The sequence below is a fragment of the Chiloscyllium plagiosum genome, chromosome 16 (assembly GCF_004010195.1).
Source record: "Chiloscyllium plagiosum isolate BGI_BamShark_2017 chromosome 16, ASM401019v2, whole genome shotgun sequence".
Lineage (NCBI taxonomy): Eukaryota > Metazoa > Chordata > Chondrichthyes > Orectolobiformes > Hemiscylliidae > Chiloscyllium > Chiloscyllium plagiosum.
In genome coordinates this window covers 27,878,615-27,893,383 of record NC_057725.1, presented here as the reverse complement: position 1 = coordinate 27,893,383, position 14,769 = coordinate 27,878,615, and the positions used below count along the sequence as shown (strand labels likewise).

The 14,769-nt window shown below is 41.2% G+C and overlaps 1 protein-coding gene across 1 annotated transcript in view; it reads right to left on the bottom strand.

Annotated features, from left to right (window-relative positions):
* Positions 1-879: 879 nt before the first annotated feature.
* syt9b (synaptotagmin IXb) overlaps positions 880-14,769 on the bottom strand; it is a 104,656-nt gene continuing 90,766 nt past the window's right edge. Inside the window, exon 7 of the mRNA XM_043705606.1 lies at positions 880-1,639. Within this exon, the coding sequence (XP_043561541.1) occupies positions 1,571-1,639 (69 nt within the window). The 3' untranslated portion in view covers positions 880-1,570. The remainder of the gene's footprint in view (positions 1,640-14,769) is intronic.

Genomic DNA, 14,769 nt, shown 5'->3' with positions numbered 1-14,769 from the left:
TTATGGCCTGTCTCAGACTAACCTGTGTATAGTTCATAACTGTACTTTGGACCTCACTGGCACTTCATATTGCAGATTTGCTGCCAGGCTACTCTCCTTAGATCAGTGAGGGAATGCCACCACAATCAGTCAAGAGCATCATTCAATTTCAGTCCAGAGGTTGCATGCCAAGTGCAACCAGGCAGATGATTACTGGCAACAATTGGGAGCTGACCAGAAGTCAGTCAGAGGCAGCATTCCACCTCAACTGTGCAGCTGCATGCATGTGTATAGCTGAATGTTCGTCCCTGTCGCGGTGCCATTCCATTTGTCTGCCTGGATAGTGCCAACCTGTAGTGATGGGGCTACCAGTTCAACACTGCTGCTGGCCCTACGACTGGACCAGGGAACCTGCCTGCCGTCACCAATAAATTAAGCAAGGAAATTCATTTGAAACTTCTTTATCAAGGAATTCATGAGAATGTGCAAAGTTCTATAGCTGAGTTGTTGAGGTGAGTGGTGTGGATGCATTTAAGGTTGAGCCAAAAAAATACAAGGTGAAAGGACTGGAAGGTCTTCTAATGAAAGGTCACAATTAAGTCTTTTTTCTCTCTTTCTCAATTTGTGCCGCCAATTTGCTGAATTTGCTGAATTTTCTGAGCATTTTCCCTGTTCAGATCAGATTTTGATTACCCACCTCATATTACTTTTGTACAATACGAACAAAACATATTGTAATGATGGGATGAAGCACAGAGAGAGCAGGCTGCTGTACAATATCACCAGTTGAGCTGAATGGCCTGTTTCTGTGCTGTAAATAATTTGCAAGCTAATGAATAAAACTGAAGAACTTAGTACAATCACCTGTAAAGACGAGAAGCCAATTAAGTTTGTGTCAAAACTGTCTCTTTTATTAGGAACTGATTTTCTTTTTACATATCGCATGTTTATAAAGAATAAATCACAGTACATTTAAATTGCCATTTGTGTTAATATTAAGAAAACAGAATCCCCCACCTCCCTAAAAATGAATATCACCAAAACCTGGATGAATGCAATAACGTGATGCCACATTTGTCTCAGGAGTAGAAATTGCACCTCTTGTTACTATAAATAAAACATGCATATCCTGTATTAAAATAATTTTGGCTTCATTTCATCAGACATGTGTTTGATGTCGCTATAATTAAGAGACAGACCAAATAATACAGTCACATATTAGGACCAATTAAAATAAATACTGGTGTCAGAACTCATTCTGGTCATGGTGAACCTAGAACTTGTCAAAACCACAGGCTCACAGATTGCTCAGGGAGTGATCTGGTGTCACACAAAATAATATATATATTCAATAAAATGAATGCCCAACCAGCATGCAACTGAATACAATGTCTCCATGCATGGAAAATTAAAACAGCAAGAGAGATAGAGAGAGAAAGAGAGAGAAACCAATTTTTAAATTAGGTATTTGTCACAGAACTCCCAGTTTTTCAAGTCTTTCCTGATTCGAAATCTTCAGGAATGGTTGTGATTGGGATCCTGTTAGGCTCCTCGGCATGTTGGGTTGGAGGCGTGGCAGTTTTCCTTCTTCTCAAGGGGATGGTGGTGCTTTTAGAGAGTGGTAGGACCCTTGGCTGCCAACACAAGCTTGTCTTTGCCACTGCATTATAAACACACAGAGGAAAAAAAAACTTCACAAACATTAACATCAAATTAATTAAGAAAGAAAACATGCATCCAGATGCTGTGAATAGAAAATGTCAAGTTCTTCTAACTCTTCATTATTGTTTTCACCTCTAGCTCATTTGTGGTTGCTGTTTCTAATAACATGGATATAAGTGGGCTAAAGATAGCAGTAACTTACATTTCTATAAAAATCATTGTGTCAATGCTTCTTAGAATCCTAAATTACAGAAAGAACTCATTCAGCCCATTTTCATCCCACTTCCCCCAGCTGTTTTCCCATAACCCTTTAATTTATCCAATTCCCTCTTGAAAGTTTCATTTGAATTTGCTTCAGTATTGTTTCAGATTGTAAGAGTTCACTGTGTCTCATGCAGTGCTCCCTAAGTACTATATCGGGAGTATTAGCTTGGAATACATATCAGGTCTTTGGAGAGGGGCGTAAATCCAGTACATCCCCACTCAAAGACAAGAGTGTGCTCCTCATTGATACCTAGAGGTGAGATTGGAGGTCAAAGGTATGGAAGACAAACACCAGGACATAAACGGATGACTCTATTGTTTCCTCAGTACAATTTCTATGCTTATAATCTGACGTCTATAACAAAGACATAGTCATTTACCCCTGTCTCCAGAGAGAGTATTGTACCATGAACAGATCCAGGTGGTATGAATTGACTCAATTCCTGTCCCCACTATCTGTATATTTTGTGAATGGTCGGTTGTGTATTGCAAATCAAAAACTTTCCAGGCAAACAGCAACAATATGAGGGGCTAGCAGTGAGATGAAATGTCTCAACTCTCTTTGCCAACTGACAGTCTGAGCCAAGGCCCATGCAGTGGAATTCTGTGCTAACGAGACTCAGTAAACAAACTACAATTACGCATAATAGCTTAAGATTCAGATTACTTGCAGAAGACCACTGGGATGTAAAGCAGCATGGCACAGGCGATCGACTTAGGGCACTATTTATAAAGTCAGAATAGGGTACTGGAGGTAAAGGATGGGTAGGACTGACTACAACCAGTGCAAAGTTGGCTTTTTAAAAACCTTCAGACCACGACAGTTATATACACTCTATAACCCTTCAAGCGTATTTATATCTATTACAACAATGCATGACTCCCATAACGTGATATAAGGTCTTGCAAAGGCCAAAATTGAGTCTGTTTGAACTCAACACTGACTTCTAATGGCCCTGCTAAGTACAGATTACTCTCCTGTATGAATTATGTCCCTTCCTCTTCCTGCTGCTGGAGGAAATAAATAGTATGCTTTAAATGTGAGTCGGTTTTTTCACACCTGGTCCTGCCTGCTAGTTTTAAAGGTTCATGGAGACAGAAAGACTTCTTAAGAATCCGGCCCTATGGCACTATTTATATAACCCATAACACATATTTGCTGCATTATTAATCAACTTTGCCACCTTCAAAAATATGTGGAAAAATCCCCAGTTCCTACACCTCCTTTAAAGTTAGATTGATAGACTCCTTACAGTATGGACAGAGGGCATTTATCCCATTCATTTAGCCTCCAATCTTTGGATTGTGAGAGGAAACCAGAGGACCTGTGCAGACCCATACCGACACAGAATGTGCAAACTCCACACAGATAGTCACCCAAGACTGGAATGGAACCCAGATCCCTAGCATTGTGAGGCAACAGCGCTAACTACTGAGCCTCCCAATTAATTAATTTCATTTTGCTGTTATTATTCTATATTACAGACTAGCTGTCCAGCCAACTGAGCTTACCAACTCCCAAAGATATACCGTTTGACATGCATTCTTTCCTTTCATTCATCCTGCAAAAAAGATCATTTCACACTTTTGAATTGAGTTTAACCTGCTCCATAATTGTCCACTTTTTCTAGCCTGAATATGTCCTCTTGAACTCAATAAATGCTTCCTTGCTGTCCATATTTCCAAAATTGTCATCTGCAAATTTAGAAATTATGCTCTGTATCCCCAAGTCCAAGACATTAATATCTACCAAAAACAGCCTGTGCTGTACTGTAGGGAATTTCCCTGGTTACATCCGTCCAGTCTGAAAAACATGCATGCAACACTTTCTAGTTTCTCTCTCTTAAGAATTTTGTAGCCATGCTACCGTCATTCATGTTTTCTCATTTTCTTTTTCAATTTACAAGTTATATAAAAAGGAAATAAATGCTTGGTATTTCCGTAGCATCTTTCAGAACCACAGGAACTTAGAACTTTGCAGTTAACACTGCACCTTTGTAAAGTGGGAAACATGGCAGCTGATTTGTACACCATGAGCTCCCACTAACAGCAGATAGTCAGCATCACAAAAACAGATAATTCAATATTCCAAAACATTACAATAGTCACTACATTTCAAAAGTTCTTCATTGGTCAAGATGTCTCATAGTCATGAGCTGTTATACAAATGAAATTTTTTCTGTATTTTTAATGTGGTTAACATCACATTTGCCTACATTTGAAATTCATTTGCCACATTTTTGCCCATTCGCTTAGAGTCATAGCGCTGTACAGCATGGAAACAGACCCTTTGGTCCAACTTGTCCATGCCAACCAGACATCCTAAATAAGTCTAACTGTATTTGCCAGCTTTTGGCCCATACCCCTTGAAACCCTTCCTACTCATTTACCCATCTAGATGCCTTTAATTGTTGTATTTATACCCGCCTCCACCACCTCCTCTGACAGCTCATACTATACAGGCCCAATCCTCTGTGTGAAATATTTGCTCCTCAGGTCTTTATTATTTGCTCCTCAGGTCTCCCCTTTCACCTTAAACATATGTCCTCTCATCCTGGACTTCCCTACCCTCGGAAAAAGACCTTGATTATTCATCCTATCCATGTCCCTCATGATTTTAGAAACCTCTATAAGGTCACCCTTCAGCCTCCGATGCTCTAGGGAAAACAACCCCAGTCTATTCAGCCTCTCACTGTAGCTCAAACCCTCCAACCCTCGCATCATCCTTATAAATATCTTCGAAACTCTTTCAGGTTTCACAATATTCTTCCTAAAGCAGTTTAATATATCAATTTCTCTGTATAATTTTACTTTGCCATCTTCACTGCTTATAATGCCACTTACCTTTGTGGCATGGGCAAATTTGTACATGTCTAAGTTGTTGATAAATATGTTGAATTATTGAGGTCCCTACTGGTAGAACAAGACTATTTACATCACACCAATTAATGTAGCTGCTCTTTATTGTTGCTCTCTGTCTTCTGCTGCTCAGCCAACTTTCTAACCGGATCAATACTTTGCCTTCAGTTATTTTGATTTCACTTTTAGAACAACATTCGCTTATGAGGGACTTTGCCAATATGTGTACCTCTGATCGATATCAATTAGAACGTCAATAAGAAACACAAATCCTTTAGACGTACAAAAGGCCTCTCACCTTGGGACCCTGGATCAGCCAGAGGTGTAAATTCAGGTCAAATCAAATCCAGTGGAAACACATTACAAAAATTAAAGGGTTAATGGATGAATAATACCCTGACTGTTACCTATTGCTTTTAACACATCAGAGCCCTGTGAAGTGGAAGCATGAAACTTCTGTCACCTAAGTCCCAATAGGACACCGTATATTCACAGTGAAAACAACTGCTGATGAGGAGGAGAAAAAGTGGAAAAAAAAAGTGTCCCATTACTCATCTGCAGCATTTCAGTGTACGGAACATGGAAAAGAGAAGTTATGTAGAACTGAATAGAATCTAAAGCATAAAATCAAGCCTGTTTATGCTGCTATTTACGTGCCATATGAACATCCTCTTGCACATAGCCAGTCCACCAGCAGGAATACACTCATGTTTAAAAAAAAGTCAACATTTAGAAGCAAACATTGCTCGTGGTGGATAATACTTAGAAATTGGCCAAACGTTGCCTCGCAGCATTCCACTGAACATATGAACCTTGATGTGCATGCATCAAGCAACGTCTTCAATACACAGACAATACACCATATAATAAGTACTTGTCTACAGACTAGAAATGTAAATATGCCTACAGAGTTGAGCCACTATGTCCCACATTCCTTATGGATGTTAATCCCAGAGAACCCTATTTTTAATTTAAATAAAACTAACTTCATATAGCCAAGATCTTCCTCTTTGAAACTCCTTTCATGTTTTAATGGACTATTCATGGAAGTTTTACTTGAGAAAGCACTAAAACCAGGATGAGGTATTTTGTGAAAATCTTTGTCACCATTATGAAATGCACTTTTCAGTTCAGAGCAGCAAAAATGAACAAGAAGGCAGAGTTAACTGCACAGCAGAAGCTCACTGGGATTTGTTGGTGTGATAATTTAAGGAAAGGTGCTGGGTTCTGGCATTTGTCGTAAGTTCATTTGGAAGCATTGACTCAGCTTAAAAGGGAAGCAAGTTACCAATATTTGTAAATTTTCACATTAGAATAAACTATTAAAAATAAATAATTGAGCATTTGCCATTTTCTCCACCAACACAGACTCAGGTCAAACCAAAGTTTAGAGATAGGTGAAATTTACAAACATAGAAATTGCTGGAGAAACCCAACAAGTCTGGCAGAATCTGTGGAGAGAAAAACAAAGTTAACATTCAAATTCAGTGATCTTTAATCAGAACTGACAATAGCTAGTAATTCTGCTGCTGACAGGGTCGGAATGGGGTGGGGAATGGTGATGGTATTAAGTGACTACCGCACATGGAGATGGAGACAAGAGACAGAGAGAGAAAAGGGGATAGGCAAACAGCTGACTGATGATAAACCAAGAATGAAAGTTGGGCAAGGTGCTAATGAGAAGGGTGAATAGTTGAAAATGGGTTGGCTGTGCAGGGAGCAACCCTACAAGATAAGACCTAGTGAGTGAAGGGTAGGGTAACCAAATGGAGGAGGATGATCATGTTCTAAAATTGATAAATTCATATTAAGGGTATAATATGCCTAGGTGGAAGATGAGGCTTTGTTCCTCCATCTTGCACTGATCCTGACTGGTGCACTGCAGCAGAAGTCTGAGACAGAAATGTTGACAGGGACACATGATGTTGTGTTGAAGTGGCAGGCAACTGAAAGCTTAAGGTCATTTTACAGATGATGTGTGACAAAGCAGTCACCCAGTCGGTATTTTGCCTCCCTAGTCTACAGGAAACCACATTGTGAGCAGTGAATACAGTAGACTAGATTGAATGAAGTGCAGGTGACTCACTACTTCACTTGGCAGATGTATCCAAGGGCTTGGATGGTGAGGAGAGACTTTGTTGTACCTTCCCTAGATTATAGCAGAAGTTGCCATGGGATGTGGGGACTTGTTGGGGGTGAAGGAGGAGTGGACAAGGGTATCCTGGAAGGAACGATCCCTGTCAAGGGAGAGGGGATGAATATGTGTCTGATGATGTTATTTGTCTCAAAGCAATGGAAAGGGTAGCTTCTGATCCTTTGAATAGATACTGTTTGGGTTGAAAGTAAATGGAAGGACAGTGAGCTCCGAAAGCAGGGAATTGTTCAGACATAGCTGAGGGCCATGTCAATCATGGCATTGGGAATCCTCAGCTGGGGAAAAAGGTGGACATTTCTGAGGTAACCTGATGGAAGATGTTTAATCAGAACAGATGTGAGGGGGACAAGGAAACTGGGTAAAGCATAGTGCGAAGATATATAGTCAAGGTAACTGTGGGAGTCAATGGACTTGTAATGGATATCGGCGGCCACCTAATCCCATAAACGGAAACAAGATGCTGAAGAAAGGAAGAGAGTTAGAGCACAGATGCTCCACACTTCATATCAGCCCTGATGAAGAATCATCTAGACTCAAAAAGTTAGTTTGTTCTCGCTCCATGGATGCTGCCTGAACCACTGTGATCTCTAGTGTTTGTTGATTTCAGATAAGAGAGAAGCCAGAGACAGATCAAGTGGAGGTGAGAGCAGGGTGGAAATTGGAAGCAAAATTCTTCTAATACAAGTTGAGAAGGACTGAAGAAAGAGCTATGGGAAGGAAGATTCCAAGTAGGACGATATGGACTTTAGCAAGGTGTTCAACAAGGTTCCATATGGTATGCTTGTTAGTAAAGTTAGATCAGATGGAATGCAGGGGAGCTAGCCAATTGGATTCAAAATTGGCTTGAAGGTAGAAGACAGAGGGTGGTGGTAGAGCATTATTTTTCAGACTGGAAGCCTGTGACTAGTGGGATGCCACAAGGATCGGTGCTGCTTTTCATCATTTATATAAATGATTTGGATGTGAATATAGGAGATACGGTTAGTAAGTTTTCAGATGACATTGAAATTGGTTGTGTTGTAGACAGTGAAGAAGGTTATCTCAGAGTACAATGGGACCTTGATCAGATGGGACAATGGGCCGAGGAGTGGCAGATGGAGTTTACATAAATAGGAGGTTTTGCTTTTGGTAAGGTAAATCAGGGCAGGACGTATATAGATAATAGTAGGGCCCCAGGGAGTGTTACTGAACAAAGGTTCTGAAAGGTGCAAGTGCATTGTTCCTTGACAGTGGAGTTGCAGGTAGACAGGGTGATGAAGAAGGTGGTTGGTATGCTTGCTTTCATTGATCAGTGCATTGAGTATAGGAGTTGGGACGCCATGTTGCAGCTGTACAGGACATTGGTGAGGTCAATTTTAGAATACTGCATTCAATTCCAGTTCACCTGCTATAGGAAAGATGTTCTTAAACTTGAAAGAATTCAGAAAAAATTTTCAAAGATGTTGCTAAGGTTGGAGCGTTTGAGCTACAGGGAGAGGCTGAATAGGCTGGGGCTAATTTTTCCCTGGAGCATCAGAGGTTGAGGGGTGACCTTATATAGGTCTATAAAACCATGAGGGTCATGGATAGGGTAAAGAGACAAGGTCTTTTTCCCAGGGGAGTCCAGAATGAGAGGGCATAGGTTTCAGGTGGAAGGCAAAAAGATTTAAAAGACACCCGAGGGGCAACTTTTTCACACAGGGTGATGCCTGCATAAAACAAGCTGCCAGAGGAAGGGTGGAGGCTGGTACAATTTAAAACGCATCTGGATAGGTAAATGAATAGGAATGGTTTAGAGGGGTATGTGCCAAATGCTGGCAAATAGGACTCGATCAGTTTAGGATATCAGGTTGGCATGGGTTCAGTTTAGGATATCAGGTTGGTTCGAAGGGTCTGTTTCCATGCAGTGTAAATCTATGACTCTATGACTGGAACAAGGAATGTTCCATATAAGTCACAAAGAGACAGGCTTAAGTAGGTCCAATTGTACCCATGGCCACATCTTTGGCCTGAAGAGAGTGAGAGGAATTGAAGGTGAAGTATGGACAAGATTGAATGGGGGAGGAGCGTGATGGAAGGGAACGGTTCAGGCCTTCTCTCAAGGAAGAAGCAGAAAGTCCTCAGACCATCTTGATTGAGGATGGATGTGTAGAGGGACTGTTTATTCCTGGTGAAGGGCAGGCACTGATGTCCGCAAACTGGACATTTTGATAACGATGTAACGCCTAAGATGAATCGCGAACATAAGGAGCTGGACAAGGGAAGAGAAAAAAATCTAGCCACCTATTTAAAACTGAGGTCAGTATCAATTTGTTGATTCAGACAGTGCCATATTTTTCCCTTAAAGGGTAATGAATATTCAGTCAATTCAAAACTGAGATCGATAGATCTCTGTGCATTAAAGGAGTCAAGTCAAATGGGTATAAGGAAGGGGAACATTGAGTTGATGTCAAAGTTCAGCCTTGATCATATTGATTGGGGGAGCAGGGTTAGAATTGAATATTTACTCCTACTCCCATTTCTTATGTTCTTGCATAACAAGTTATATTTTCTGAATGGCCTGGGGCCAGATTGTCTAATTAGTGCAGATTCTGTAGACATTGAGCAGATTTAGTGAAGCCAAAGATCTGTGAGGCATCTAATTGAACCATCACACATTCGAACCTTTGCAGTCACCAATATATTCATGCCATCTGGGTTGGAACTGACCCCATAATTCATTAACTTTATTGTGGAAACCAATCAGCCTCATGACACTTACAGAAAATCACTTGGTTTGTAATCATTCTCAAATGATTGAAAATATGTATGTTTTATGATTTGCATCAGTGAATAATATTCAAGCTTTACAGTATTCAAGTTTTCATTGGTAGCTGCATGAGTAATCAAAGGGACACAGAATAATGTAATTAACAAAAGAACCAAAGACAATTTGAAGAGAGGTTTTTGAGATAAAAGTTATGATGATGTAAAATGCACGACCTGAAAGAGTGGTGGAAGCAAAATCATTAATAAAGTTCAAAAGAGATAGAAATATTTGAAAGAAAATAATCTGTATGAAGAAAAGGTAGGGCAGTGGGACTAATTGGATAGTACTTCAGTAAGAAGAATAGGCTGAACAGACTCCTTGTAGGAAATAAGATGTAATGAATTTAAGTTGGTTGCTTCATGGCACATTGCAATTTATGAAAAATATTATTTAGCTTCCATAAAGATGACCAGAGTTGATCCTCTATTTCTTCAATCACTCAACAGGTTTGACAGGTTTGGGGGAGATGAACCTCTGGTTAACAAATTACTTAGTTCAGTACTTGAACTTCTGCACAAGTAGACTGGCTTTATCCAGCTAAGGAGCATCTCTCTTTCTCTTCACAGACATTGCCAGACTTGTTGAGTTTATCCAGCATTCTCTGTGTTTGATTCAGATTTTTAGTGTCTCCACTATTTTGCCTTTGTTTGTTAAAACTAGGTGCGAAAAGTAGACATACAAATGTAGAAACACACAGGGGGTTTCTAATGCATTATCAACACTCAACTCACATTCACCTCTTCCCACCCTATCTCTTGCAAAAATGCCATCCCGTATTCCCAATTCCTCCGCCTCCGCCGTATCTGCTCCCAGGAGGAGCGGTTCCACCATAGAACACACCAGATGGCCTCCTTCTTTAGAGACCGCAATTTCCCTTCCCACGTGGTTAAAGATTCCCTCCAACACATCTCATCCACATCCCGCACCTCCGCCCTCAGACCCAACCCCTCCAACCGCAACAAGGACAGAACGCCCCTGGTGCTCACCTTCCACCCTACCAACCTTCGCATAAACCAAATCATCCGCCGACATTTCCGCCACCTCCAAACAGACCCCACCACCAGGGATATATTTCCATCCCCACCCCTCTCCGCCTTCCGCAAAGACCGTTCCCTCCGTGACTACCTGGTCAGGTCCACGCCCCCCTACCACCCACCCTCCCATCCTGGCACTATCCCCTCCCACCGCAGGAACTGTAAAACCTGCGCCCACACCTCCTCCCTCACCTCCATCCAAGGACCTAAAGGAGCCTTCCACATCCATCAAACTTTTACCTGCACATCCACTAGTATCATTTATTGTATCCGTTGCCCCCGATGCGGTCTCCTCTACATTGGGGAGACTGGACACCTCCTAGCAGAGCGCTTTAGGGAACACCTCCGAGACACCCGCACCAATCAACCAAACCGCCCCGTGGCTCAACATTTCAACTCCCCCTCCCACTCTGCCGAGGATATGGAGGTGCTGGGCCTCCTCCACCGCCGCTCCCTCACCACCAGACGCCTGGAGGAAGAACGCCTCATCTTCCGCCTCGGAACACTTCAACCCCAGGGCATTAATGTGGATTTTAACAGTTTCCTCATTTCCCCTTCCCCCACCTCATCCTAGCTTCTAACCTCCAGAAACTCGGTCCCCTGACCTGTCCGGACTTGTCCGACCTGCCCAGCTTCTTTTCCACCTATCCACTCCACCCTCTCCTCCCTGACCGATCACCTTCATCTCCTTGCCCACTGACCTATTGTACTCTATGCCACTTTCTCCCCACCCCCCCCCTCCTCTAGCTTATCTCTCCACGCTTCAGGCTCTCTGCCTTTATTCCTGATGAAGGGCTTTTGCCCGAAACGTCGATTTTGCCTGTCCTCGGATGCTGCCTGAATTGCTGTGCTCTTCCAGCACCACTGATCCACATTCACATCTGTCATTTTAAAGCAGTTGTTACATTGTTTATTGATGTGGAGGTGCTGGTGTTGGACTGGGGTGGACAAAGTCAGAAATCACACGATACCAGGTTATAGGCCAACAGGTTTGTTTAAAATCACAAGCTTTCAGAAGGCTGCGCCTTCATTATCTGATAAAGGAGCAGTGCTCTGAAAGCTTGTGATTTCAAATAAACCTGTTGGACTATAACCTGTTGTCATGTGACTTATAGAGTCATAGAGATGTAAAGCACAGAAACAGACTTGTCGGTCCAACTCGTCCATGCCGAACAGATATCCCAACCCAATCTAGTCCCACCTGCCAGCACTTAGCCCATATCCTTCTAAACTCTTCCTATTCATATACCCATCCAAATGCTTTTTAAATGTTGCAATTGTACTAGCCTCCACCACTTCCTCTGGCAGCCCATTCCATACATGTACCACCCTCTGAGTGAAAAGGTTGCCCCTTAGGTCTCTTTCATATCTTTCCCCTCTCACCCTAAACCTGTGCCCTCTAGTTCTAGACTCCCCCGCCCCAGGGAAAAGATTTTGTCTATTTATCCTATCCAAGCCCCTCATGATTTTATAAACTTCTATAAGGTTACCCCTCAGCCTCTGATGCTCCAGGGAAAATAGCCCGAGCCTGTTCAACCTCTTCCGATAGCTCAAATCCTTCAACCCTGGCAACATCCTTGTAAATCTTTTCTGAACCTTTTCAGGTTTCGCAACAACTTTCTGATAGGAAGGAGACCAGAATTCTGGCATTATTTATTGATTAATGGCTCCATTAACAAAGGAGGAGTCATGGACACTATAAACCCTGAAGGAAGCCGTTCTGTTCATGAGCCCTGTGCTGCTGCTAGTTCCTTAGATTGCGTTATCTTGTCTAATCTCATTTACCAGTCCTTTCCCGGTGACCTTTTGTATTGTTTTTCATGTATTACCCAATTCCCTGTAAATTTATTTGAATAACACAAAATTTGTTGTTTTGAGGAATTGTATAGTGTACCTAGATATTAAGACTTTTCCCCTCGAATGACAGCTCAAAATTCTTTTGCTGTCTCATATTGGAAATGGGAGCTGATAACCTTGCAGCAAGAACAGCAGAACGTTTGGGAACTCTCAACAACAGGACTAACAGCTTTTCCCATAATAAATGAGGAAAGACAGAAAATGAATTGATTGTGTTAGAGTCATCAACCCAAAATGAAAAATAAAATGCAATGGGACAAGAGAATTAATTTAGACAGAAAAAAAAACAGGGACACAAGGAAAAACAATAAGAAAATAATTTAATAAATGTGAATTATAAATTTTAAAAATCTCTAACAATTTTTAAAATGCAATGGGACAAGAGAATTAATTTAGACAGAAAAAAAACAGGGACACAAGGAAAAACAATAAGAAAATAATTTAATAAATGTGAATTATAAATTTAAAAAATCTCTAACAATTTTTTACCTATGGGAATGAAACATCATATATTACATAATTTCATTGTTAGGTTGAAGAATACAAACTCCTCATTCACATTGTGGAAAAACCACCTTAACATACTGTGATGAGTTAAATGGCATTGAATTTGTAAATGGATCAATATCTTGAAATGCAGAGGGAGTTTGAGAGTGGGTTAGTGGCAGAGCAAGACAAGTCCCCTGACTTGTTATAATTCAGAATGCAAAGCTTATTTAATCCTCACCATAAGTTGTTGGGCAATTCATCCATTAATAATAGTGAACACCTTTAGAGTTCCTTATTTTTTCAGCTAATTCAGATCTGTCATCTGTCTCTTACTGGACACTGATGGTAAAGCATTCCATGTCTATGTGAAGGAAAGAACTATTCTAAGTTTCCTCCTTAGTATATGAATGGTATTGGTAAGTTTAAGTCTCTGATACTTCATGGTTTTTAACAAACAGTCAAGGTTAGAATTTGAGCGTCATTGGCAAAGTCAGAATCTATTGTCCATTCCTAATTGCCCTTCAGAACGAGACAGTGAACTGCTTCCTTGAACTGCTACAGTTCATGCATATTCATAGTACTGAGGGAAGGAGTTCCAGTATTTTGACCTACAAACAGTGAAAGAAAGAATCCCTGCAGTTTTGAAAGAGGCCACTTAGCTCATCAATTCCAAACCAACCCTTCGAACAGCATCAGACCAAATCCTACCTCATCCCCAAAACCCTATATTTGCCATAGCTAACCTACCTAGCCTGGTCACTATGGAATAATTTAACATGGGCTAATCCACCTAATCTAGTTAAAAATCACACAACACCAGGTTATAGTCCAACAGGTTTAATTGGAAACCTGTTGGACTATAACCTGGTTTTGTGTGATTTTTAACTTTGTACCTCCCAGTTCAACACCGGCATCTCCAAATCATGGCCACCTAACCTACACATCTTTGAACTGTGAGAGGAAACTACAGCATCCAGTGGAAACCTATGCAGACTCTGAGTGAACATGCCAACTCCACGCAGACAGCCACCCTCAAGGCTGGGATTAAACCTGACAGCAGTGAGGCAGTGCTAACCACTGAGTTATTGTGCCCCCCAAAGAACGGCAATACATTTCAAACTCAGAATGACGTGTGACTTGGAGGGGAACTTGCAGGTGGTGACATTCTCATATGTCTACTGTCTTTTCTCTTCTAGTGGGCAGAGAACAGAAGGTACCACTGATGGACCCTTAGTAAGTTATTGCGGAATTCCTGCAGATGGTACTTATTTTTACAAATCCACTCACTAGTGAGATTAATAATTCACCAGTTACCTTCTCAAAACTTTCACAATTTTGAAATCTTCCATTAAAAGCAAAACAAAGCAAGATTTGCATTTCAATAGCAATTGTAGTAACTACCAGACATTTCAAAGCATTTTATAGTAGCTAATCATGCACAGTTACTGCTGGAATATAAGAAAATGGCATCCAATGTGCACACAACAAACTCTGACAAACGGTTGTGTGATTATATGAGATAATATGTTGTAGCGATATTGATCCAAGAATCAGTATTGGGCAGGAAAGTGTGTCCAGCAGGCTAAGATAAAAGGTAGGGAGGAGGGACTTGGGGGAGGGGCGTTGGAAATGCGATAGGTGGAAGGAGGTCAAGGTGAGGGTGATAGGCCGGAGTGGGGTGG